We start from the raw sequence: 25,852 nt of genomic DNA, 5'->3' as shown, positions 1-25,852 counted from the left end.
CGGCCCACTTTCTATTAGGGCCCGGGGCCCGCGCCGAGGAGAGTCGCTGCTGAGGACATGCAGCGGAAGTCCAAATGGCCTAGAGATGCAGCTGAGGATGACCCTGTCCTCAGCATCCCTAGGGCCTAGAAGGGAAGAATGACACGTCATCAAAGACAGCCCCCAAAGCGCTCCCAGGAGAAAAGGCGAGTAGAATAGGACTCGCACGAAGGGTACAATGTGAGAGCAGTTCAAGGAGAAGACATCACCTCCGCATTGAATGCACCAGCAAACGTCCTAACCACATTGATGAGAAAAGACCCCTGAACAGTATGGCTTCGGTTATTGCAACTAACAGAAAGTGGGGGAAGGCAGCTAATGGGACAGGTACTCGAGTAGTTACCTGCCTGATCAACAGATGGAAGGTCAGGATCAACTGAGAGGGGCTATATAATGTAAGAATTCATGCACCAAAAAGGGGCAGGATGTATCAACTCTTGAACCATGGTAATCGAAAGTAAAAGGAATAATAAGAACATTAAGCTCCTCGGACGAGGTCCAATGACCGGAACCACTCAGGCCGTGCCAAGGAGAAAGTCTTCTTGGGCAAGTACGGTTCATCCCTGTGCGATTATCATGAACACCATGACTGACTACTATCCAATAACCAAGGCCTAACCTTTTAGCCCACTCTCTACAAATTTATTGTTTAGGCCTTTAACGTTCGAACCCAATACTAGTTTGGGATCGTTACAAATTGAGTCCTTACATTAACCATATGGCAAATGGAATCAAAATTTTCCAAGGCATGCGATATTTCTTATCAATTACTTTTGATTTTTAATTAAATTCAAGCCAGTCTGTGAAGGGAAGACCAAAGGAAGAAATAGAAGATTCAGGTTTCCCAAACCAATTCCAAAAGAGAATTGAATCTCTACAATCCATCCGCAAGTGAATCACCTATTCGGAATCTCTATCACACCTTGGACAGATGGGGGAAATAGGCACCCCTTTGTGAGCAAGGGTCTCCCTAACCAAGATACTATTATGCAAATACTGGCATTCCACATATTTTGGTAGCTTATTTGTTGAAAGTTGAGACAAAAAGAAAGAAGAAAAAATAGTTTATTTATTAAAAGGTGAGACGAAAAATAGATTTAAGTCATTCTTGTTTAGATGGTTTTCTTTAGAAAAAAGAACACACACACACATTAAAATGGGAAACATGTATGTGATCATAATCAAGGGCTGCTCTACGTAGAGTTCAGGGTGGTCTTGACTTGGAAAAAAAATACAATTATTATTTATAAAATTTAAAAGTTTATGATTTTTTTATCTTTAAAAAAACTTTGTGACCACCCTAAATTTTTTTTTTTAGGCCCAATATAATTAAATTCTAGAAAAAATTTGGCAACAAGCATGGTTGTAGATTAAGGTTACAACTCTATTCAATATTTTTTATTGAACGTAAATTTTAATAAATCCACTAATTACATTTTCTTCTTAAATCCTTCATACTTGCAACATTTCAAGAAGATAAAAGATCAATAGCTATATCGTTAATCAAATATTTCAAATTTCAAGTTTTTATAGTCTAAAATTATACATTAAAAATAATTTTATAGATCAAATGGCAATTAACATCCAATTAGCATGAAATTTTAACATGTTTTAAGAATATAGAAAACATGCAATTCATCGATTAGATTTTCAAAATATATAACAATGTTAATTCATTTAGTGAGAGTGACTACAACAAAGTTTGTAGCCAAAAATTTTGTTTAACTAAACTTTTGAAGAAATGTAACTTGCAACATTGATAATGAGACTATCATGTAACGATTTCAAAATAAAATGATTTGTAGAAAGAAATTGTAAGATTTTATGTATTTGTGTGTGTGTGTGTGTTTTGTCAATGTATGAAATTTTTTTTTAATTAGATTTTGTATAATTTAAGTTTCTTAAGAACCATCCTCAAAAGAATTTCTGGAGCCACCACTAAACATAATATATGGTATATGTTAGATTTTTTTTTTTTTTTTTTTTTCAGAAATATGTTATATTTTTTTAATTAACTCTAATTTAAATGACACTTTGTTTTTCTTGTAAGAACAAGAAGAATAATGGATCATGAACTCAAAACCTCTTAAATATATGTATAACTTATTAATTAGGCCAAAATGGCCAAATACCATCTTTCGCGGAGATATTTGGGGATCTACTACTGTTTACGAAATAATTAAAAATTTACCACTTTTTTGAAACTCAAGTTTGTAAAACTCAACTTTGCCGTGTAACTCAAGTTCCATGAAAAATAACCACCAATTTTTTATGTAACTCGATTCCTGGAACTTAAGTTACGCAGCAAACTCAAGTTTCATAAACTCAAATTTCAAAAAAGTGGTATATCCATATATATTTTTTAAATAGTAGTAGATCATCAAATATTTTGGCCAACAGTGGTTTTTAGCAATTTTGACCTTATTAGTGTGTGTTTGGCTCCAAATTAAATAAAACCAGCTTATTTTACTATTCAACTTATTTTTACTACTATTCATGGGTCTCATTACACTTTTTTGTACTATTCATGGGTCTCACTATACTATTTCAGCTAACATTTACCCTTATTTATAGTACTTTCACCACTGCGCACCCTTGGTACGGTGGTCACTATACAAGTATAAATGCTTGTGAGGTGTGGGGGGTAAGGATTGAGGTTCAAGTCTCCAGAAGGGAGCATCATACATATATACATTTAGATTATATTAGAGCAGAAATTCTATCGTGTATAAAAAAAAAAAAAAAAAAAAAAAAAAAATACAATAATTTCAAGGAAGCATCATACACATATACATTTAGATTATATTAAAGCAAAAATTCTATCTTGTATAAAAATAATAATAAAAAAATATAATAGCTTCGACAAAAGATTTTAATAAAATAAGCAAAGATTTAATTTGCCCAGCTAATTAACTTTGGCAGGTTTTGTTCGCTACTTTTAAGTCAGATGCCACCCATGAGTGTCTCTGATTGGGCAGGTTTTGTCGGCTACTTTATAAGATCTATGTAGAGGTCTGCAATTTCATAATCTTAAATATATAAAGAGCATTACTTATAATTATATCCTTGTTTAAATTTCATTGCCAGACAAGATTTCCATTCGAGCTTAGAATTCTTTTCCTAGAAGATAAATCCACATGAAAGTAAGGCCTACAACAAAAAAGGGCTTAGACAGGGCCTCTTGGAGATTGAAAGATAACACGTTTGTATGTCTTTCATGCACTTACTCAACTTTCCTTCCTCATCTTGGCTTATCCTTAAATTAGTCATTAGAACTCATCTGCAACCAAACTTGTTTTTTACTCTGAAATTACCTTGCATGTGCACCACTTAATTGTCCATTATTTAAATAACAAATGGACCTTTGTGAATCGCATTTCCTAAGCATTACCTGTTTGATCAAGACAAAGAAAAATTTAGCCCAATGTTTGAACTCAAAATATTATTCTACACACCCAAAAATCAGCACCTAATGGTCCTCATCTTGTATTGAGCCATCCATTTGAGTTCATTGTCAATCCATCTATTGCCTACCTTTATAATATAATCACAAACTAGTGTGTACTTTTCTTTGAAAATTTTTTTATATCTTTTCTTCTTTCGTACAAACAAATGCTAAAGATGCGTGTCAATCTTCTCTAAGCACAATTTTTTTAAAGGACTTTAATAAGTTTACATTGTACTGGCACTGTAAATTTACATTGTAGACACACACAAAAATACACAAAATTCTACACTTTTGCATTACTAGTACAATGTAAATTAATAATTTTCCTTTTTTTAATTCTTACAAGATTACAATGTGCGAAAATCGGATTAAAACTTTCAAATCAGATAAATTAAATTATATCAACACTTTTGACCAACCAAATTTTTAATTTTTTAAGTTCTAATCTTATACCTTTGCATTCTAAACCTCTTTCTTTTCTTTTTTTTAAGCTAATCAATCTTGCATTCAATTTTGGCAACTTTTTTTAAAAAAATACACAAAATTCTACACTTTTGCATTACTACTACAATGTAAGTTAATAATTTTCCTTTTTTTAATTCTTACAAGATAACAAGGTGCGAAAATCGGATTAAAACTTTCAAATCAGATAAATTAAATTATATCAACACTTTTGACCAACCAAATTTTTAATTTTTTAAGTTCTAATCTTATACCTTTGCATTCTAAACGTCTTTCTTTTCTTTTTTTTAAGCTAATCAATCTTGCATTCAATTTTGGCAAATTTTTTAAAAAAATTCTTTTTTCCCCTTAAGTAAATGAAGAAGATGAGTGGATCAAATGTACTCCATAAGTTAATCCCAAATCCACCTCAAAGGGATTTCTTTAAATTTTATTTATTTTTTCCTCCCATCTCCCACCCTGTTATTTAGTTGCTATTTAGTTTCTCTTGGGAAAGTTGGTTATTTATTTTATGTATTTGTTTGTTTTGGTTGGGGGAGCTATACAACTAATTGAGAGGAGCTGGCTTGTGTAAGCCGAGCCATTTGATAAGAAGCATCTTCTTACCAACAGTTCAGGGGTCAAACCCTGCAGGAATGAGTCGATGACCAGCCAAAGCATGGTGATGTGTGAATGTTATTGAGCCTTGTGTTGAGGTGTCCAGTTCTTTATTATTATTATGATTATTATATTTCTATGTGTCTTTATATCATTTAAAGAGTTGAAAGAAGTGAATGCAATTAATGTATTTGCCTCCAAGCTTTCGAATTTTTAAAAATTCAATCCAGTATGGATAAGTCAATTCTTAATCAACTATACATAAGAAATATTCAATATAATATTCCACAGTATCAGCATCACTAAATATTTTTATTTTCAAATGCTATCCACCTTAGCAAAAATAAATAAATATTTTAATCTTCAAATATCATAAAATGTCTTTAATTAATAAAGGGTCATGCTGACAAGTATTCTTAAGACATTGATTAACATTCTAGTTAAAGAAAGTTTTTATGGAAAAAAAAAAAAAAAAAAAAAACTAATGTTTTGACAGCTTTTTTCATTTCCCATAAAAATGAAGTCAAAATTTTTTTAAAATGAATTATTAACCAATACCCTAAGAAACACTCGTTAACATTTCCTATTAATAAAAACTTATTCACAACAAGGCAGCTTTTTTTGTTTTATTTTTTATTTTTTGTTATTATTGCTAAAAATTAAATCTACTCTACAAGAAAGCCAAAGTTTGAAAGTGACATCTGGCTACCCAAATAAAAGCAATATTAGTACTAGATGCATTTTAGTTTGTGCATACATATTGCTTTTAGATTGGATTCCTAATAAAAGTTATATAATTATATGTTAAACATTTTCAAGCAATTTTCTTTTTCTTTATATTTACTATCTGCAAAAGGTTAAAAAGATATCCACAAAAATACATATATTTATCATTGTGTAATGACTAATGAGTGATCCAGTTGTTTATCACTCCCATTATACATAATCTTTGAGGGTGGGACTCGCAATATGGTTGAGTTTTCCAACTTAATTTATAGAAAGTTTTTGATATATTAACAATTATTGAGTGGCAAGCATGTTAAAATGTGGCTTCTAATTGGTCAATTTTAGCTATCACCACAGCCCCCTTTTGCAGCCAATCAAAAATAATCTTGATTTTAGAGTTTGGAACTTTTTTTTTTTTTTTTTTTTTTTAACTTTATCCTTTTCTTCCATCAACTAAACATTGACCTAATCACTTATGTGAATCATAGAACCTCGATTGCAGCTAATGCTCTAGACAATTTTTAGAAAAAAAATCAGCGTCAGGATTATGAGCTATCACCGTCCATAATTAAAGTTTTGGTGCCATATGGGTTATGATTAAGTTTATCTACAATTCAAATCAACCAAACACCATCCATATATGTTCTCTTCAATTTACTTTTTTTTTTTTTTTTTGGTTTTTGTTTGCAATGGTAGTTAGGAATGGTAGATAATATGATGCAATCACATGATTCGACAAACCTAATAAAAAGGGTATTAATTAATTTGAGTTTTTTTAGGATTTCTCTGTCTCTCCACTTGGCTTTATTTCTTTTATTTCATACACCTTTAGAGAAGGGAAAAAAAAAAAAGAATAAATAAAACATTAAAATAAAAAAGGAAAAGAGAACCATGAAATCCCCAAGGAAGGGTTATCTTGCTTTCTTTGGACTTTTTGGGTTTCTTATGAAATAAGTTTTAAGGTGACAAAACATGAAAGGAATAAGCTGCCAAATGTGTTAAGAGAAAATGCTGGGGAAGGTGTTGCAAATTTGATAAATTTAAGGTGGCAATGAACGGCTATAAAAGAAAGGAAAAAGCTTACAAGCAAGAGAGAGAGAGAGAAAGATGGCATTCAAAGAAAGCAAAAAGAGATAGAAAGTTAACCTATCAGCTTACAAACAAAAGTAGCTGATAGCTTAATCTATCAACCCAATTCACATAAATGGCGTCCTAAAAAGGCTGACCAAGTGAAAGTAAGGGTAAATGATAGTAATGTTGGAAAATTGACCATGAAATCCACCTCAGCAGAAACATTCCTACTAAGGTAAAGATTAAAGAACAGATTAAAATGAAAAGATAAAAGATCAATACTCAAAAGTATTCTGCAACGAGTATGGTGCCCTTTATGTAGTAATAGATATTAGACAACTACTCTATTCAGCAAAAAAAAGAAAAAGAAAAAGATATTAGATAACTCTTCCCAGTTTATTGTTCCTACAAATTTTTTATTGGTACATTACACACGCACCCAATACCCCATCCTCCACCTAACACTTATAAGGGAGGAGCTGCCAAATTAGCTCAAACTCATTGGCTACAAATTTGGATTGTTTATTCTTATATATTTCAACTCATCAGATATCACTTACTCAAAAAAAATCATCACAAATCACACTTCACATTAACCCTTTTTCCATAGAGTTCATTGATAATTTATTTTTTATTATAACAAAACCTCTTTTCTATGTAAGGATAACCATATTACTTCCGTTGCTTATATGCACACACCACTGCAGAAAAATAAATCCTTAGTTCATATTGCCTACAGATATAAGAGAGATGGGAGATGGCAGACATGCATCCAATTTAATGTTTTATCACTTATAACATGTCACACACCAGCCAATAACTTTAAAAGCAGAAAAAAGGCACCCTAATAATAAAACAAAAGCAGTTAAGCTATTACATCTCTCTCCCAAAAAATTGTTTCCTACCCCCACACTTCTCAGTTTACAAAATCATACATCAAATAATAAATAATGTACTAAAGCAAAACGTGAATGAACATCTTCCAATATAGTAATTTGCATCTGCTAAAACTAATAATATGATACTAGTTAGAAATTTCTAATCACCAAGTTAATGTATAAATTCCAACACGACACGCAATCCGAACGGAACTGCCATGCCAGAGCCATCGGGGCCCATGACATGTCAACCATCCACTGTCGCATTGATAATTGAGTCAAGTAAGGATGCCACACAGTCTGTGTTAGTATAATTTACATGAAGGTTGTAAGATCATTCTTTATTGAATAGCTACAGACTTGCTATCCAACCTGAAGAGACAGTTAGCTGTTGAAGAGTAGATGAGTTAGTTGTTTTGGAAGTCAGGTGAAAAGCTTCTACAAAAAAGTGCCATGCAATATCGAATAGAGTATAATGAAAATGAAATAAGGATATTTTATGGGGTAGGCTTTTCTGAAAGAATTAATGAGTGTCTGCACTCTCTTATGTCACTCATTCATGAATGCCCATTGCTTACATTGAGGTCATGCAAATTTCAAAGAGGATAGATAGCCACCTCCATTTGTCCCTTCTTAGTAATTGAACTAATCAAAAATTTTAGATTCTACTCTATCCCTCAATGTGTGCTGTGTGCATATACAGGATGTTAGGTGGGATATAATAAGTTAAGAAGACCAAATAAGAAAGGCATAAGGTTCTCTTAAGTAATATTCTTGAGCAAGTTGGAGTTAATTACATAAGCTATATTGAATTGTGGTTAATTGTTGTTTGTTGCAATTTAGGATAACATCAACTAAACTTCATGATCAGATAAAATGGGAGATCAATCAGTTATAATTTCGCCCTTCAGAAAAATTTCTATAAATCCTACTGATTCATACTGAGGACTTCCATTCAATATGTCATTCTTCAGCTTAACTCCATTTCCTTAATGGATCCAGAAAAGGTCATTTGGAATTTCGATTATTTGTATATCTATAAGATTTCAATTCCTATGGATAAATGGCCAAATTCAGTCAAAATGAAGATATCTTAGAAGTATGCATGGAAATTTCAAATTAAAAATCAAGCGCAGCCAGAATTGATCATTTGTTCAGGCCAAATGTTAGGCCTAACCCAAAAAGTTAATGTTAAAAAAAATTAACATTAAATAGAAGGATTATCCAGAATGAATCTCAATTATCTTTACAGGTGGTTGGTGTTTGGTTTGAAAATTGGCCATACCCTAACATTTTGAAAGTTCAAACCAATAACAAAAAAAAGGTGCAAAAACTACCATTCCACAACTAACTCAGCTTCATATGCCCTACTGATCCTATAAATTTCATGCTTATAGTAAAAGTAGTAGTAATGCCAAAGGGATTCCTACAAGTATATGGTCTTTATTTGAACATGGAATACACGTTCACAAACATTCACATAACCAAGTACCCTACAATTCTTATCTAGACAGACACTTGCCCCACAGGACAATCATTTAAGGGAAAAGGGGAAAATAAAAGGAAAGGAGGGGCAGAAACAAGAACTCAGATTGGACACTGATGTAAAGAATGCAGCCACAGAAAAAATGAAAATATTACTCAAGGAATTTTCATGATAATCAGATGCTCAAACAATGAAAAAGATTTACATGAATTAAAACAACGAGTATAAAACTAGACAAGCATGAAACTAGAATTTATAGTATCTTAAAGTCATTACTGAACTTACTAGCATGTATGCCATCCCAAATTCGAAGGAGAACCTCAGGTCCACAATGACTTCCACCACTACTATATTGGCTGTGCTAGCTGACATTCTGTTAATGTGGATTTCGCAAGCAGAAGATACAATTGAAGACAGAAAGAAGACAAAGCACAATAATAAACCTATCAGAACCAAGACATGTAGGAGAATGTGCTTTAAGGACCATAAAGTATTTTCATTTCTTCAAGAATAATGAACCTTTTTTTTTTATATAAATAATAATTCTTCATTGAAAGAGGAAAACATACGGGGAACCATAGCACACAGGTAGTGTACTAAGGAACCAGCAACATATCAAAACTAACGTGAATAGAAAGTACAACTATCAAGCAAATCAATCAAAGAATTAAAAGTAAAGACGGAAGCATTCGCCCACTTGAACAAAGTCAGGAAGAAAGAATGCTTCAAGTCTTGAATTGAACTCTCACTTCCCTCAAAATATGAGCATTCCTATCCTGCCAAATACCCCAAATTAGGCAATGGGGGATCATGCTCCAGATTACCATAGATTTGTGCTGGTTAAACTTGCACGACCACCCTATTAATTTATAGGAGACAAACAACAAAAGTGATGCAGGACAGTGGTAGGAAAATAGTTGTAAAAGAGGAAAAGAAGATAAATAGAACAATCCTTGACTTCACCACCTAGAATCTGCACAAAAACCCTAGGCATTACCACCTAATGGTGCTTGGAATTACCACCAAGCAAAGAGAAATTTTCTCTAATCATAAATTTCTTATTCAAAAAGAAATCCCTTTCACAATTACAAGAGCCACCATTTTAATAAGGCCTCCAAGATTATATCAATATGGAAATATCTAACTGAGCCACAATTAAATTCCACAAAATCCTCAATCACAATAAAGACCAAATTCAAAAAGAAAACTGGTTCCAATTCAAAATTAAAATCTAAACTAATTTTGGTACTCCTTGCATCAAAAACAACTACATATCATAAGTTAACATCACTAAATGTACATAAATTAACCTCATTATCTATTAAAGTATCAATTTTAATCACAGTCATGAATTACATGTTGTCTAGACCAGTTATATTTACTCTGGACAGAATGGATGGAAATAATATTTGATCCACAAAGTAGGCAAATAATCAAATCCTATGATTTACATTGTATAATTACATTCCTAGATTATCAAGCTCCTTAACAAAATACTAAAAAATACATGGGTTAGGGATATTCTATTTCATTTTCTGTGCATGATGCGATCTGGTGTCAAATGAAGGGGCTAGAACAGATGGTGCATTTCAACTCCCTCATTTGAATTTGACGGATTGGGTCGTAACAAGGCTTCAAGTTTGAGGGGCATCATACTAGCGGATTAACTATCTCCTTTCAGCTTCAAGATACTAGGTATGATGAGTGAATTAAAACTGCATAGTAATACTTTGATCAATGATATACTAGTTGAATATGAAGGATCTGGATGCTATCTCCAACTTACATAATGTCTTTTGTTGTTCTGAGGGCAGTTCACAATAATTAGAGGATTTCTAAACCCATAATAAGTGCTTTTGTGCTCTAGTTCAAACGGAAACTCCTCCCCTTGTAAAAGTAAGGTGAAGGGTTAGGTTGTGAGTTCAAAACACACTGAATGCATGTACAAAATCTATAATAAGTGAGATTTTGGCTACAGAAGTCTTATGTTGAGCAGTTGACTTTTAAACCAAAATTGTAAGGTCAATTGCTTTCCAGCAAAAGTACTTGGGGCTTCAGTTGGTGTTCTAGTGTGCTGCCAAGACTGCTTGTCTTCTCAAAAGAAAGAATAGGTATGCTTACTTGCACTAAGAACATAAAAATTAAGTATAAAGACAAGAAATATTGCAAATACCATTTTGACAAACTACGAGAATTAAGTAGAAAGAAATTCTATATGATACTTACCTACTTTCTGAAGCATAGTAGTTATTTTCAAATGACCTTTAGGTATATATATGCGTTTGCATGCACGTGTATATATAAAAGTAACACCTGACTTTTAACTTTTATAAATTTTTTATTGAATATGTTTGTTAACATATCCACAATTAGATTGGATTGCATTGCTATCTTATAGCCACCATGCTTGCAAAATATAAAAAGGATCAAAGTTCAACAACTATATTATCTATAAAATAATTTAAATTTCAAGTTTTGTACTTTAAAATAATATATAAAACATAAGTTTATGGGTTAATGTGATACTTATATATTTATTCCTAAGACAAGATAAGATCAATGAGAAACTAAACCTTACTCAGATAATAGAAGCAATACAGAACACCAACCCTACAATGAATTTCTGACTGTAATGACTAATGAAGCATCAATCCAAGGGCCTTCAAAACTTTAGCCACACAACTATTTGTGGAGCGTGGGGCGGAGCAAATTCTATATAGTTGCCAATGTTGTCATTATCTTAAGTGCCATTTACAGTTGCTTGTTTGTTAGACCCACATAACAGATTTACATTATCATGGGTAAAATCACATACTATGTCAGTAAAAAAAAAATTTAAGTAACCATACACAAGACAATGTTCATTTGCCATGCCAAAGAGGGGGTGGCAACAAAATTAGGAAACAAAACACTTCCACAGGCTGGCTGCACCCATAACAGATAAAAGATGTTCAAAAAGGTGCACTAAGAAAATGCCAAAAGTACAAGAGAGCCCACATTGACCCATGTCCAACAAACATGTTCACATGCATAAAAAAGCTTAAAATGTGGAACAGTAAGTGATCAAAATAATGCAATGCTACTCAACCATGAAAAAGTAATGAATCAAACAGTGGTTTAAATTCACTTCCAAATCCCAATTTGAAACATTTTTCATCTCTCTAAGCAAGAGAGCTCACATTGACCCATGTCCAACAAACATGTTCGCATGCATAAAAAAGCTTAAAATGTGGCATATTAAGTGATCAAAATAATGCAATGCTACTCAACTATGAAAAGTAATGAATCAAACAGTGGTTTAAATTCACTTCCAAATTCCAATTTGAAACATTTTTCATCTCTCTGAGCCAATCAATTTATTCAAGCACAACCCACAAGTACTTCCTAAAGTAAAGGAAAAAATAATTGCTTAAATTGATCTTCGATGACTTTAATTTCTACCATTCTCACCTGCCAAAATGGTTAAATGGGTTTGTGATCCTCATTGGTAGTTAATTAGTGTGATAGGTTTGGAGAAAGAGAGCTGATTTCGACATTGAGAAGTGTAGGGTTAGGTTTAATTGGCTCTGTTTGGTAACTGAGAAAATGTGAGAAAAGAAAGGAAAGGAGAGATAGAGTGTTGTAGGGAAGCTTCATTGTTTAGGAATTTGGATATAAACCCTCGCCTTAATTGGTATTTGGGCTTAATCTTAATTCTCTGTGCTTTTATTTTCTTTTCTTTTTTCTAGGTTTTTCTCGGGAACCAAACGGAGGATTAAAATTTTCGGGAAATATTTGAACTCTTGAACTTTTGAATTCTTATAATAGGCAGTTAATAACTGAGTATATCAAACGACACCGTTTGTCTCGATTGGGGGGTGGGGGGAGAGGGTATAATTTGCATTTCTAGTTTTTTTTTTTTTTTTTTTTTTTTTTTTTTTTAAGAAAAATGGTATCATTGGTATAATTTTATCTAAAATTTATTATAAATGTATGAAAATGTTGTGGATCTAACACTTATCTTTTTAAAATTATTAAATAAATTTCTTGGAAACTCTTGAGGTTGTAATTATGGGAATTGACATTAAAATGATACATTTTTTTTTTATATAATTCAATAATTTGAAAAAGAGTCAATGAGAAATTTGAATCTAGACATTCTCATTGGAAACATCATAGATATGTCAATTAAGTTATAAGATTCTTGACACATTTTGATAATTTAAACATTAAACCATTTGTAAAAATTGACACATGAAGCTTTCATGTTAAAAATAAGACTCCTAAATTATCAAAATTTATTAATTATAATGTACTTTTAAAAAATATATATACCCATTAGATTATATATATATATATATATACTAGTCGTTAACCCGTGCGATGCACGGGAAAACTATTAGAAAATAATAAAATATGCATATATTAAAAGACAATTTAAGTTCATGTGTGTTTGCAAGGGATATATTAAAAATCTTATCTTTGAGACAAAGAACTGATGTAAACAAATTAACCTTACATAAAAAAAAAAATAAAAATAAAAACATAAAACTGATGTCACGGGAAATTCAGCCACATAGTAGTAATATATAAATCTCTTAAAACCTAAACCTAAACCTAAACTTAAACTTAAGGACTAAATATTTATGCGCCTTCTCTTGCTTTCTTGATGTATTTGGTTAAAAATATAAAATTGATGTCACGGGAAATTCAGTCACATAGTAGTAATATATAAATCTCTTAAAACCTAAACCTAAACTAAACCTAAACGTAAGGACTAAATATATAAACAAACTAACCTTACAAAAGCTGAACTTTATAAGCTAAAATCTATACCATGAGTTGTAGATCTTGAATGCTATACTGTGCGTTTAGGGCTTCATACATCTGGAGAGAGAGAGAGAGTTTGCAGAAACCAAAGAAAATCTCTCTATAGCTTAAGAAACACAATATACTAAAATCAAAGAGATAAAATTTTCAAAGGACAAAATATTATAGATAATTTAAAAGAATTTTGGTTTAATTCTTGAACACCGTAACTCCATAAAATTCATACTAATAATAATATTTTATGATAGAGCAGTTAGAATTTTGGTTTAATTCTTGAACACTGAATTGGAAATTGATTATATGAGTATTCAATGGTGAACAAAGTACTATGTATTAATTAATATATAAACAAAACTAACCTTACAAAAGCTGAACTTTATAAGCTAAAATCTATACCATGCATTGTAGATCTTGAATGCTTTAGGGCTTCTTACGTCTGGAGAGAGAGAGACTTTGCAGAAACCGTGGCTTTATATTTCTTAACTTGAGGGGGGGTAAGGTTGCTAGGGTTTTGTAGATCTTGAATGCTTTAGGGCTTCCCACGTCTGGAGAGAGAGAGAGTTTGCAGAAACCGTGGCTTTATATTTCTTAACTTGAGAGAGGGGTAAGGTTGTTAGGGTTTTGAGGGGTTATAATTTTTATTTATTTTTTATTTTTTAAATATTGTGCTGACGTGGAAAATTGTGGTGCCAGCAAAGGTTTCGGTTTTATATATATATATAGATGTGTGTGTGTGTGTGTGTGTGTGTGTGTGTGTATAAAGGCAAGACTTAGGCTGCATTTGGTTGAATGTAAAATATTTTTCAAGTGTAAAATATTTTTAGGTGAAAATATTTTTCGTAAAGGAAAATATTTTTTAGTGTTTGGTTGCATTTTGAAAATTGTATTGGAAAATATTTTCAGGTGTTTGGTAACATTCTGAAAAATAAAAATTTTCTACTAGTTTCTCACATTTTCTCAACTATTTTCTCAGCTTCCAAACAAATTTATAATAGAAAATTGCAAGATGTAAACTTTTTAAAGAAACAAAAATCAAAATTAAACCATTAAACTTCAAACTCGGTCAAACAGAGAGGGGGAGGAAGAAAGAGTGAGAGATTGAAATCGGGTCGGTGAGGACGAGGATGAGGGATGGGTCGCTAAGGATGAGGATGAGGGATGGGTCGGCGGAGGACAAGGACAAGGGATGGGTCAGTGGAGTGGCTTGCATGCGTCGACGGGGCCGTGGGTCGAAGGGTGGTTATGGGCATCACCGGCCGTGTGTTTGTGCTCTCTCTCTCTCTCTCTCTCTCTCTCTCTCTCTCTCTCTCTCTCTCTCTCTCTCTCTCTCTCTCTTTGTGCTTCTGAGTCCGGAAATGGTTTGAAGTGAAAATAGAAGTGTAAACCAATTTTCGGGTCAAACCCATAAAACACATGGTCAAATGAAATGCTTTTCCAGAAAATTCTATTTTCCATGTGCAACCAAACAGCTGATGAGGTGTAAAATCATTTCCTGAAATGGCTTTACACCAAAACAAACGGAGCCTTAGGTACAGTACTTAGGTATTGTTCCTTAAATTTTCATTTTAAAATTCTGCTATGTGAATTTTTGTTCATGGAATAGAAATATATTTTTTAGTTAAATACCTACATAGCTAAATCTTAAAAGTAAAATTTAAGGAACAACACCTAAAGTACTATGTTCAAATTTTGTTCATATATATATATATATATATATATAATAAATAGTTTTGTTAAACAAATATTTAATTTATCAAAAACGTGATATTTTAATTAATGGCTCGTATTAAACATGGATATCAGACATTCTACTTTAGGATGGTCAAATTCATCGGTGCCGTTCCTCAAAAAAAAAAAAAATCATCAGTGCCTGTTGGATAATGCATTACCAAATCACACTTTATTATAGTACAACTTTTTAAACCTTGTTCTTCTTTTTTAGATCAATTTTTTCAATTAATTTCTTTTTCAAAAAGTGATTGAGTTATGGCCCCATAAAAAGGTCATTTGCAATGGTTTTAGACCCATTATAAGCTTTATTCATGGGCCATTAAACAAAGGATAAAAAAAAAAAAAAAAAAAAAAAAAAAACTTATAAGTAGCATAATTTTGGTCCAATAATATTTTGAATTTCTCTCAAATTTTTTTTTGAAGTCTTCTCATATAAGAGAGCCAAGTATCTTCTGTAACAAGTTTATACAACATCCCCTCACATAATGGTAGGTTCTATGCTTATGGGGTCCACTCATGTAAGGGGCGTTATATATGTCGTTACACCTTATACTATTTCAATATGAGGAGTAGGGATGTTCACGGGTCGATCCAGGTCGAGTTTGTGCCCAACCCGAACTCAACCCTAAAGACTCGGGTGGGAGAAATCATAGCCCACAATTAACCCATGTGGAGCTTCGGATTGGCTAGATCGGGTCTTGTCGGTTTTGGGTGCATATTAGTCTGTTTCAAGTTCGCTACTAAAGGTCAAAATCTGGCTGGATTTTGGCCGAAATCTTGCCAATTGTCAATAAATATGGCCAGATCTATCGAGATCTGGCCAATATTCATCCATATCCTTCGAGATTTAGCCAAGATCTCACTATATTTGTCAAGATCTAGCCGAGATATCATTATATCAGTGAAGTTTTAAAATTAGGTTTACCGGTTTTCTGCTAAAACACGTGATTTGCAACTGAAAGAGAGAAAGGCATCAAGCAGGTCGGGTTCTTCGGTTTCTTAGACAGTCAAACCGAGACTTGAACTGATGGTATCAGGTCTTGACGCCGGCGACTCGCGGCTAACTGAACCACCGCTTAGATCGTGCAATTATCGAGTCAAAGAGCATCAAGCTGGTCAGTTCTTCAAGTTTAGGTAGGTACTGGACAATCCAATGAGGAGAGCCAAAATACGAAAAATAAAAATTATCTTATAAAGGATTAAAGGAGTTTCATAAAGCTATCCTCCCAAAGTATGTGAAACTCATACATCTACAGATTCCACATACTATGAAATGGTAGTCTCACAAAACTCCTATATGATACCTCCTTCTTAAGTATAATTATCTATATGATGATTACTCTTTACTTACATTATGTGAACCTAAGTCCCGTGTTCAATAATATAAAATTTTATCAATTGAGTTAACTAAAACTTATGATTACATGAATATTAAGGTATTTACATCTTACAAATCAAATATTGATTTAGGGAAGCTAATAGCTATGGGAAGCACTAGCAAATAATGACAAAGAAGTTATGCAACCTTTTACTATATTTTTATAATCCTTCTACAGATATATTATATTTGCTTAATCACTTGGAAAATTTTAATATAATATTATGTTTCTCTCTTTTATTCTATTGTCTCAATGTGAAAGTTGTACTATGGTATTATAAATAGATCTCACGTGTCAAAGACCTGCACAAAAGTATAACTTAATTTTCATCCATCTCTATCATATATATATCAAATGGGGATGGTCTAAGTTATAATTGGCCCGAACCATTTTTAAAACCCGTTTGATACGTGTGTTTAAATAATATTTTTCAATTTTTTTGAAAATATGTGTCGGTGAAAAAGTGTGAAAATACGTGTAATGTTATTTAAAAACTAAAAACACGTATTTGAATTCACGTACCAAACGGGACCAGATTTTTGTGGTCCTTTTTGTTCACTTTCTTTGAACGTTTAAAATTTAGAGCTTTGTAACCAATTAGGAAGAGAAAAAGGGAGTACATTAGCCACTTTGGAATTACTAGTTAGCTATCGACCTATGGCCATCAATAAATTTTTAACGATGACATGGACAATTATCCTTTTTTTAACCGCTAAATCTCCTGTAAATTTAATAATTGATTATATAAAAAATATTTTTTTAAAATGTATAAAGTGAATCCATCGCAATCAAATATGTTGTCTCTAATCTCTATCTTCCCCAAAAAAAATTGTTAGGGTATTTGTTACTATTGTTTAAACAACAATTTTCAGTGTTTAAATAACATTACACATATTTTTACTCACTTTTTCACTCACATGTATTTCTACAAAACAATAACAACGTTACTAGAAATCTCTCACCAAACGGGCTCTAGTTTCTAGAATATTTTTTTATTTAGGATAATGATTTGCTACAAACTAAGTTGCAACAACTTTTGCAAAACGTACACATGTCAATGCCTCAAGTAGACCCTATTTGGTGAAAAATTCAATCTTGACACGAAAAAATATAAGTCTGGACAGGTATCCTTTATGAGGCATTGATACATATGCATTTTTGCAGGAAATATTAACGATGGTCTTAATGACATTGGTTTATGAACTATTTTTCTTCCATTTTATGGAAAAATAACGAAGCAATTAATTTTTCTAATAGTTTTTTATATTTTTCATGAAAATGATATTAAAATTTTTCCTAATATATTAACAATTATTTTGAGGACATCCATTAACGTGACTTTTTATTTATAAAGGAAAAAAATAAAAGAAAAGTATTTTGGTTGGTGACATTTCTTACTCGACAATTGGATAGTGTTCAATTGTACTAACAGATTATAAAAACATGTCAATTTTCAAACACATCTCACTTTTTTAACGGGCCAGTGCGCTACATGCACAGGACCAAAGCCTCGGCCTTATAGTTAATCAATAATCCAAGATTTTGGACTGTGTTGGCCAATCATGGAGAGGTGTCAATCGCTTTGGATATCACACACTGGACCCAATTGTTCTTGGTCAAATTCTCTTATGGTGCTCGTTGAGAGTTGAGACGCCAAACTCAAAAACAACACCACATTTGACATTTCTGTGGTGCATAGCGCTTTGAGCACACAGCCCTACTCCTACTCTCTCTCTCCTCTCTCTCTCTGCAACAACAAAGGTAAAACCCATTTCCTTCTTTCCACTTAGAATCTCTGCTATATTTTCAACCACCTGATACTCTTTGAACCTTGAACAAGATAACCCATTTCTCAGAATTTGATTTTTGTCTTTTTTGGTCATTGGACTAAATTTTCTTTCTTTCTTTTTCTAATTTTTCCTTTGCAGATTGGCATGGCTTCCATTGTTGCTAGCTTGCCCCCACCATTGTTGTTACATGGTAGAAAAACCCTTTTCACAACTCTGCAGAAAGTTCCAGTTTCTTCTATTAGAGGTGAGCCTTTTGGATTCTAAAGGAACTTTATATTCTTTTTTGTCTTATTTTAGTTACAGTTGTACCATAATGGTTCAGTTCAAGTTCAAGTAATATACTTCAAATACGGTTACTTATTTTGTTCTATAATAGCATTATTTCTAGTGTTATGTTTGAGACATAGTGATGAAATGAATATAAATAAATAATTTAGTTTTTGTGCGTGTATGGATATTAAGTCCGGCCTTTTAGGTTAAAAGCTATGAAGCACGGGTGCGTTTCGAGACTCGGGTGCGGGTGCGGGTGTGGGTGCGAGACTCGGCAATTTTTGAAAAAGTAGGGTGCGGGTGCGGCGGGACTCGGCGATTAAAAAATTATTAAAAATATTTTTATTTATATTTTCTATATATTTTTACTATTAAAATTTTCTTAAAAAACACATTAATATACTTGATTCACAAAACAAAGAAAGAATAAGGCAAGAAATGCATCTAAGGCCGAAATTTCGGCCTCTCCGGCAATTTTCACGGCCGATTTCTGCCTGTTTCGGCCGATTCCAGCCTGTTTTGGCCGTATCGGTCGCCGGCCGATATTGACCGATATGGCCGATACGGCCGATACGGATCGAGCCAGCCCGATTTGGGCCGCGTCGGTGCCGATTTCAGCCGCATCGGCCCGATTCGGGGCTGCCACGTGGCGGGACGCGGCACGGACGCGCGGTCTGTGGCGTCCCTCCCGCGTTGCCGCGTCCCGCCGCGTCGGACGCGGGTGCGCTGGGTTGGATGCCGCGTCCGTGCATCCCAGGTTAAAAGTGGAACAATTTCGAGAGTTAGGTTCAGATAAAATGTGCATATTTAGGGATATGTGATTATATAGGTTTGGTTATATGGATCTGTTATTCAATATACATTTATTTGTGTGATATCTGGATTAAAATTTTGGTAAATCAGCCAACGAGCTCTGGATTAAATGGCACATCCTCCTCCCACAAGAATGGGTGGAGGGTGAGGTTGTGTCAGGTTATGGGATCAAAACTCGCTGATTGTGTGTAACTTACCACCAAAAGAAAATGGTCACATGATGACCAAATTACTTAACCATGAATTGGTGGTTTGGTAAATGGTAACATCAACATATAACCATGAGAATAATGGCATCAATTATTATGCTTGTTAGAATTATGTGGTTTAGTAATTAAATTTACCACTTTCCAATAGTTTAAACTTTTGGGAGAATCAATAATTTAACATGGTATTAAAGCAGGAGGTTCTGAGTTTGATCTTTGTCTCCTTCACTCTACCTCACATTTAAAATCTCACATGTTGAGCCTCACCTATTAAAAGATAGTTTGAGCCCACACGTGAGAGGGAGTGTTAGAATTATGTAGTTAAATTATTAAATTTATCACTTCCCAATAGCTTAAGCTTTTGGAAGAATCGATAATTTAACAATGCTAACTGAAATCCATGTAGATTTTAGTAAAAGTAGATCAAAGGTGCTTGCAAACATGTTTTGGCTTTGATTAGTTCATAGACATTAGCAGGAGTATATATCCAAATTCCAAACATTGATGTTAGGTTATAAGAACTTTCAAAGGCTAAAAATATTATAGTTTGAATCAATTTCTCAGTTAATGTTCCCATGCACACAAACCTTATGTTTGGATTCATATGTGTAATCTTGTAGTTAACCACCAGACTTTCAGCCAGTTCAATCTATTGTAACATGACACTCATGGCTGCTTCAATTTTTACTTTTTGTGGTTCAGGATTTTCTCACATTGCAGAGAGACAGACTCGCGTTACTGTAATTGTGAAGGCCACTGGGGAAGGATCTGAGTCTTCAACCTCCCTTAGTATTGTTAAATCTGTTCAAAATGTCGTAAGTTGCTCTCTCTCTCTCACTCTCTTAGATGGTCAAAATCTTCCAAATAAATGAGGAAAAAGTAATTGATCAAAGAAATAAAAAAAAATTGTTTGGGAAATGCAAGTTATGGTGTATTTCTTCCTTTTTTTTCCCACCATTCTCCATTTCTCTTCAACATATAAAGTTCATAACTTCTTCAGTTTGTAAACTACAAAGCTAATGCTCTTAAAAAATAAAAAATGTAAGTTTCAGGGGTACTTGGTAGTAAAGCAGGATCTGGGATTCCTTTTTCCTGCAGATCTTGTCACAAGTTTGTCCTCTATTTTTACATTAAGGAGCAGTTTCCATTTTCTTTGGTATAGAAAATTCTATCGCTTATGATATATATGATGCTATTTTTTATTTGGCTTTCTATTTGAACAGTGGGATAAATCTGAAGATCGGCTTGCTCTTATTGGTTTGGGGTTTGCAGCTATAGTTGCTTTTTGGGCGTCGGTAAATGTGATTACGGTGATTGCCAGAACTCTTGCCTTTTAGCATTATTGCAGAATTAATATGTTGTGACAAAATTTTGGAGAGATTTTTTGAAATAAAATGAATTATTTACTGCCATTTCACAAGTATTGTTGTGATTGAAGATGGAAATTGTTGATTTGGAGAGACATCTGCCATTTTCTTTTATCATACAGTTATTATGTACGAGTTGTATCCATTCAACTTTGTATGCCTAGGAGTTGGGTTGAGAAATCCACTATCAAAAGTTGCCATGTCTCCTGATGATTTTTTACCAAGTTTGATAGATCATCTAGCAGACATTAGCCACCAAAGTCCAGACCAATATCTTTAATAATACTAATTATATTTACAGCAGATCCTTTTACTTACATGCTCCCATGCAGATGTATCCTCTCATTATACCTTCAGTTTAATAGGAATTCTGATAGTTTTCTGTATTATAAACAGGCCATTGACAAGTTGCCACTCATCCCTGGTGTGCTAGAATTTATTGGGATACTGTTTTCTTCGGTACGTACTCAATATTTATTTGATATATTTCTAAAGAATGGAGGCAGAGAAGAAAATTTGAAGTCTTGTATCCATCATATCAACCCTATAAATTTGTAAAAATTCAAATGTTATTTTCTTTAACTTCTTTGTCTTGGCAACCCTAGGAAGCATGTTTCTTTGATATTTAACTGTCCTGTTTATGTCTCACTGTTGCCATTCAAAATTCAAATATTAACTTGAACTTCTCCATCCATTTCAGTGGTTTATATATCGCTATCTCCTATTCAAGCCCGATAGGTAAGGAAAATTACAATGACCTTTTGTTTTGCTTTTCCTTGAAACATGTGGATATTACTCATTGCATGATATCTTTGCAATTGCATCCTTAATTGAACAGAAATAAGTGGCTAATTAGTACAGTCTGTCCATTGCTTGCAACAAATCTTACGTGGATTTTGTTCTTTTTCCACAGAGAAGAGCTTTTTAAAATCATCGACAAGTCCATATCAGACATCTTGGGTCAGTGAATTATACTGCCAGATAACAAACAATTTTAATGGAGGGTGCACGTTTAATGAGTATTTGGTTTGGGGGGAGGGGGGGATTGGGAGGGGGGGATTTTGTTTGTGTTACAGTGGCAATATGACCACCATCTTCTGTAGGTGTATACATGATGAAATTCATGATGTTACCCTTTCAAACTGCTGTTCACAGAAGATTCAGTGTGTTATGCTGTTCGCAATATTTCTTTCATTTTTCATTCTTTTTTTTTATTATATAACAATTTCTCCCCCTCCCCATTGATGCTCATGCAAGGAAAATATCCTGAAGAGCTTCGCTATGCTTAGTAGGTTTATTTTTATTTTTATAAGCGTTAGTTGGTTTTTGATAGTGCTTATGAAGAAAAGGTTTGATATGGCTTCATTTAACATTTTGGCCTGCGCCAGTTTGTAATTTTCATAATCAAATAGTCCATCTTTATGTGGGGCAATTTTAAAGTTATAAGATCATGGAAGGGGAACTTCTATTAATTAGAACTAGCCTCTAAGCATGCGCTCACGTGCGTGCTTAGAGGCTTTTCTATTTTTTGAGTAAATGTTAATAATTTGCATATATTATAAATTGGGATTACTATTTTTTTCAATTACAAAAATACCTAGGAGTGTGATGAGTGTTATGCGTTTAAGGATTAACAAAAGTAACCTACCTAAATTCAACAAAAACCAACTACAAATTACGTAATCCTCATCAAATTTTACAAATGGTCGGTGATGGTGATTAAAAAAAGAGAGTTAGAAGACTGTTTATATTTCTTTATTAAAAAAGAAAAAAGAAATGAGCTATGTACATTAAGATACAGTTGAGATAGAAAGGTTTTTTTTTTTTTTTTTTTGAACAAGAACAATTAGAAAAAAAATCTTTTGTTTTTGTAAGTAGAGTTTCTTTTTCCTGTATCTATTTCTATGGTGACTGTAAAACTTTAGTGACCCTGTTCAAGAAAAATAGAAATTATCACAAAGAATGAAAGAATACATATCACGTGTAAATATTTATGTAAAATTCAAATATTAGTTATATTCATTGAAAAACACATACCTCCTATGTAGTACCCCTCTTCACACTTTCAAGGCGCTTTCTACAACCGTAAAAATCAATTTTATTTGTAATCTAGAGGTGCAGTACCCCTCTTCAACATTGAAGGTACTTTCCACAATCAAAAAAAAAAAAAAAAATTATATGTGATCTGGAGGTAGGGGTAAGTATTGTGATTTTGGTTAACTGCTTTTGTAGTGGGTTGATTGAATAATCGATCAAGTAATGGCTAATAGTGGGGAGAAATTAGTGGAAAGGTAAAATTTGTAGCTAGCATTGAGGAGTTTTTAATTTGGATGATAATTTAGAAACTTGAAATATATTTAACTTGAAATAAAAAAACCGGTTAATGATAAGGGGAAAATTTAAAAATGCTGGGTAGAAATATGAAGTTAATGTCTCAAATTTGTGTACAGCTGTTTTATTTTTATTTATTTTTTATTTTTATTATCAGTAAGGCATATATGGTTTTACAAAGAAAATTGTGTTTTTCTTATTCAAACGTTTTATTTTGAAAATTGAAAAAAAGATTAAAAAAAAAAAAAAAAAAGACAGTTATCCAAAGTAGTGATAAAGATAGGAAAATAAGGATAATTTTTGTTTATATCCAATACCCTAAAACGTGGGGTTAATTTTTTTTTTTTTTTTTTAAGGGTACTTAAAATGTGGGTATACAGTTTTTTTTTAATCAGTATAGAAAACTTGTGTTTGTTTTAATTTTAATTTTTTTTTTTATAAATGGATAAAACAATTTGAAAACTATTAGGAGAGTGGTCATTTTTAATAGGCAATGTTTAACGTGGAAGTTAAAGAAGAATTTTTACCAAGTTTTACCCCTACTTAAACGTAGGTTGTAGGGATATTTTGAAACAAAAAAAAAAAATTTTGGTCCAAACAGGACCAGCCCCTTAAATAGTAGTATAGATGAACAATGAAGGAAATATTGAGATCACAATTCACATGTTACAAAAAGGTGTTTTTTTTTATTTTTTTTTTATTTTTTTGAGAGGAAACAATTAGTAAGAGTTTTATTGAGGAAATGTCAATGTGAACTCTCTAAGTCTAAGCATGATCATTTCATGGTCTATCTCATCCTCCTCAAGCCTCATTGAGTTGGTCCTAGATGCACTTAAGTGTGTGTTTGGATGTGGATTAAAATTATAAATTATTTTACTATTCAGTTTATTTTTGCTACTATTTAGAGGTCTTATTGCACTTTTTGGCACTATTTATAAGTTCTACTGTATTATTTCAACTAATTTTTACATTTATCTACAGTACTTTAAATTTTCAGTTTTAGCAAAATAAATAGTATCTAAACAGAACCTAAATCAGGTAAAACACTTGGCCGACATAAGTTTTTAGTAAAACTATCAACTTGCTTGTCAAGCTTCGAAACCTCTAGCACCACACGTGTCTACCTCATGCACATAAACATAATCCACATCCCTTATCAGGTCATCCACTCAACCTCAATGCCCCTTAAAATTCTCACCTTGACTTGTTGCATGCACATAAACCATCTCATCAAGCACATTGTAATCCAAATTATCCTATAATGCTTGAACTAACAACCTGCAACACTCCACCCCATTAGTGCCTTATCAAGCTCATGCTCACCTGTTGATTCATCTGAATAAGATTTGAATGAATGGAAGTTGAACGGTTGCCTCTGTTACTTTTACCACTCTAGACCGGAGCCAAGGACCATATTGGAGCTCTTTCTCAACACTGTACGCAAATTGACGATGTACATTGCCAAAGATTTCTTAAGTTCCTATAATGCTTGAACTAACAACCTGCAAGAAGAAAGAAATGATCTAACAGAGGGCACTAGTGTGGTGCCGGCCAAATACCCTCCGAAGGTCAAGTTAGAACTATTCTCAACTCTAGAGTGCTAGAAAAGGGGAAATTATGCGTACCTTGATTTGTGAGGGTATTAGGGCTTTTATAGTAGTAGAAGGTTGGCCTTTCTTCCTTGATGTAGAAGTCTTTTCCTTATAGGACTCTACTTGAGTAATCCCAAACGTGATGGACAAGACATTTCCTTGTAGAGAGGGTCTTTTATTAACGCGCGTATCTTCCGGAATTCTCCTTGCACTAGGATTCTGATTTCCTTTAGGATTCTACCAGATTTCAAACGTGTGTAACAAGTATTTTAAGTCATGCTAGGCCCTGGGCTCTCACCTACTGCCGGTCCATGGGCTAGGATCCGTCAGGCCCAACGTGATGAAGGCTCGTCATGCTAATTTTAACCCCTTCAAAAATAAAAATAAAAATAAAAAAGGAAAAAAAGATGGATTAGGGTATTCTTCAATGCCTCCTGGTTGAAAGGTTTGTTGGACTGGAGCTTGGCCATCAAACCGAACTTAGATATTTGTTCGCCCGGTTTTTTCATTGTCCTAGCAATTGGAATTCGAACACCTTCCTCCTTTGAGATTGTCACCCTTTTTCTTTTTTTTTTTGATTGAGAGATTGTCATACTCTTCATCCATTGTAGTAAATGCTTAAGCATTTTAATATTAAATAATTCAAATGAATAAAAATGATAATATAAATGTAAAGATATATATATATATATATATATATGAGAGTTAATATGGAAGATAAGGTGTTAGTGAAATGTTTAATTTCATCTTGAAAAGGAGAGAAAGTCTTTTTCTTCAAGTGTAGTGATTAATGAGCTAAAATGTATTAGAGCAGATATTGGACAAAACATTGAAATGAATTAGAGACCTCCTATAGT

At 32.9% G+C, this 25,852-nt stretch overlaps 1 protein-coding gene and 1 long non-coding RNA gene across 2 annotated transcripts; one reads left to right on the top strand and one right to left on the bottom strand.

Moving 5' to 3' along the window:
* Positions 1-6,973: 6,973 nt before the first annotated feature.
* On the bottom strand, positions 6,974-12,462 carry LOC126725442 (uncharacterized). Its single transcript, XR_007655451.1, has 3 exons — positions 12,158-12,462; positions 8,993-9,080; positions 6,974-7,609 (listed from the first exon to the last, which is right to left on the bottom strand). It is a non-coding gene; the product is annotated as an uncharacterized LOC126725442 (long non-coding RNA).
* Positions 12,463-18,221: 5,759 nt separating this feature from the next.
* On the top strand, positions 18,222-22,266 carry LOC126725441 (protein CURVATURE THYLAKOID 1C, chloroplastic). Its single transcript, XM_050430189.1, has 7 exons — positions 18,222-18,387; positions 18,555-18,660; positions 20,408-20,520; positions 20,929-21,015; positions 21,469-21,531; positions 21,773-21,810; positions 21,986-22,266. The coding sequence occupies exons 2-7, from the start codon at positions 18,561-18,563 to the stop codon at positions 22,038-22,040; spliced, it is 456 nt and encodes a 151-aa protein (XP_050286146.1). The 5' UTR covers positions 18,222-18,387; positions 18,555-18,560; the 3' UTR covers positions 22,041-22,266.
* Positions 22,267-25,852: the final 3,586 nt, after the last annotated feature.

Source organism: Quercus robur, chromosome 5, assembly GCF_932294415.1.
Source record: "Quercus robur chromosome 5, dhQueRobu3.1, whole genome shotgun sequence".
NCBI classification, from domain to species: domain Eukaryota; kingdom Viridiplantae; phylum Streptophyta; class Magnoliopsida; order Fagales; family Fagaceae; genus Quercus; species Quercus robur.
This window is presented reverse-complemented; position numbering and strand designations above follow the sequence as displayed.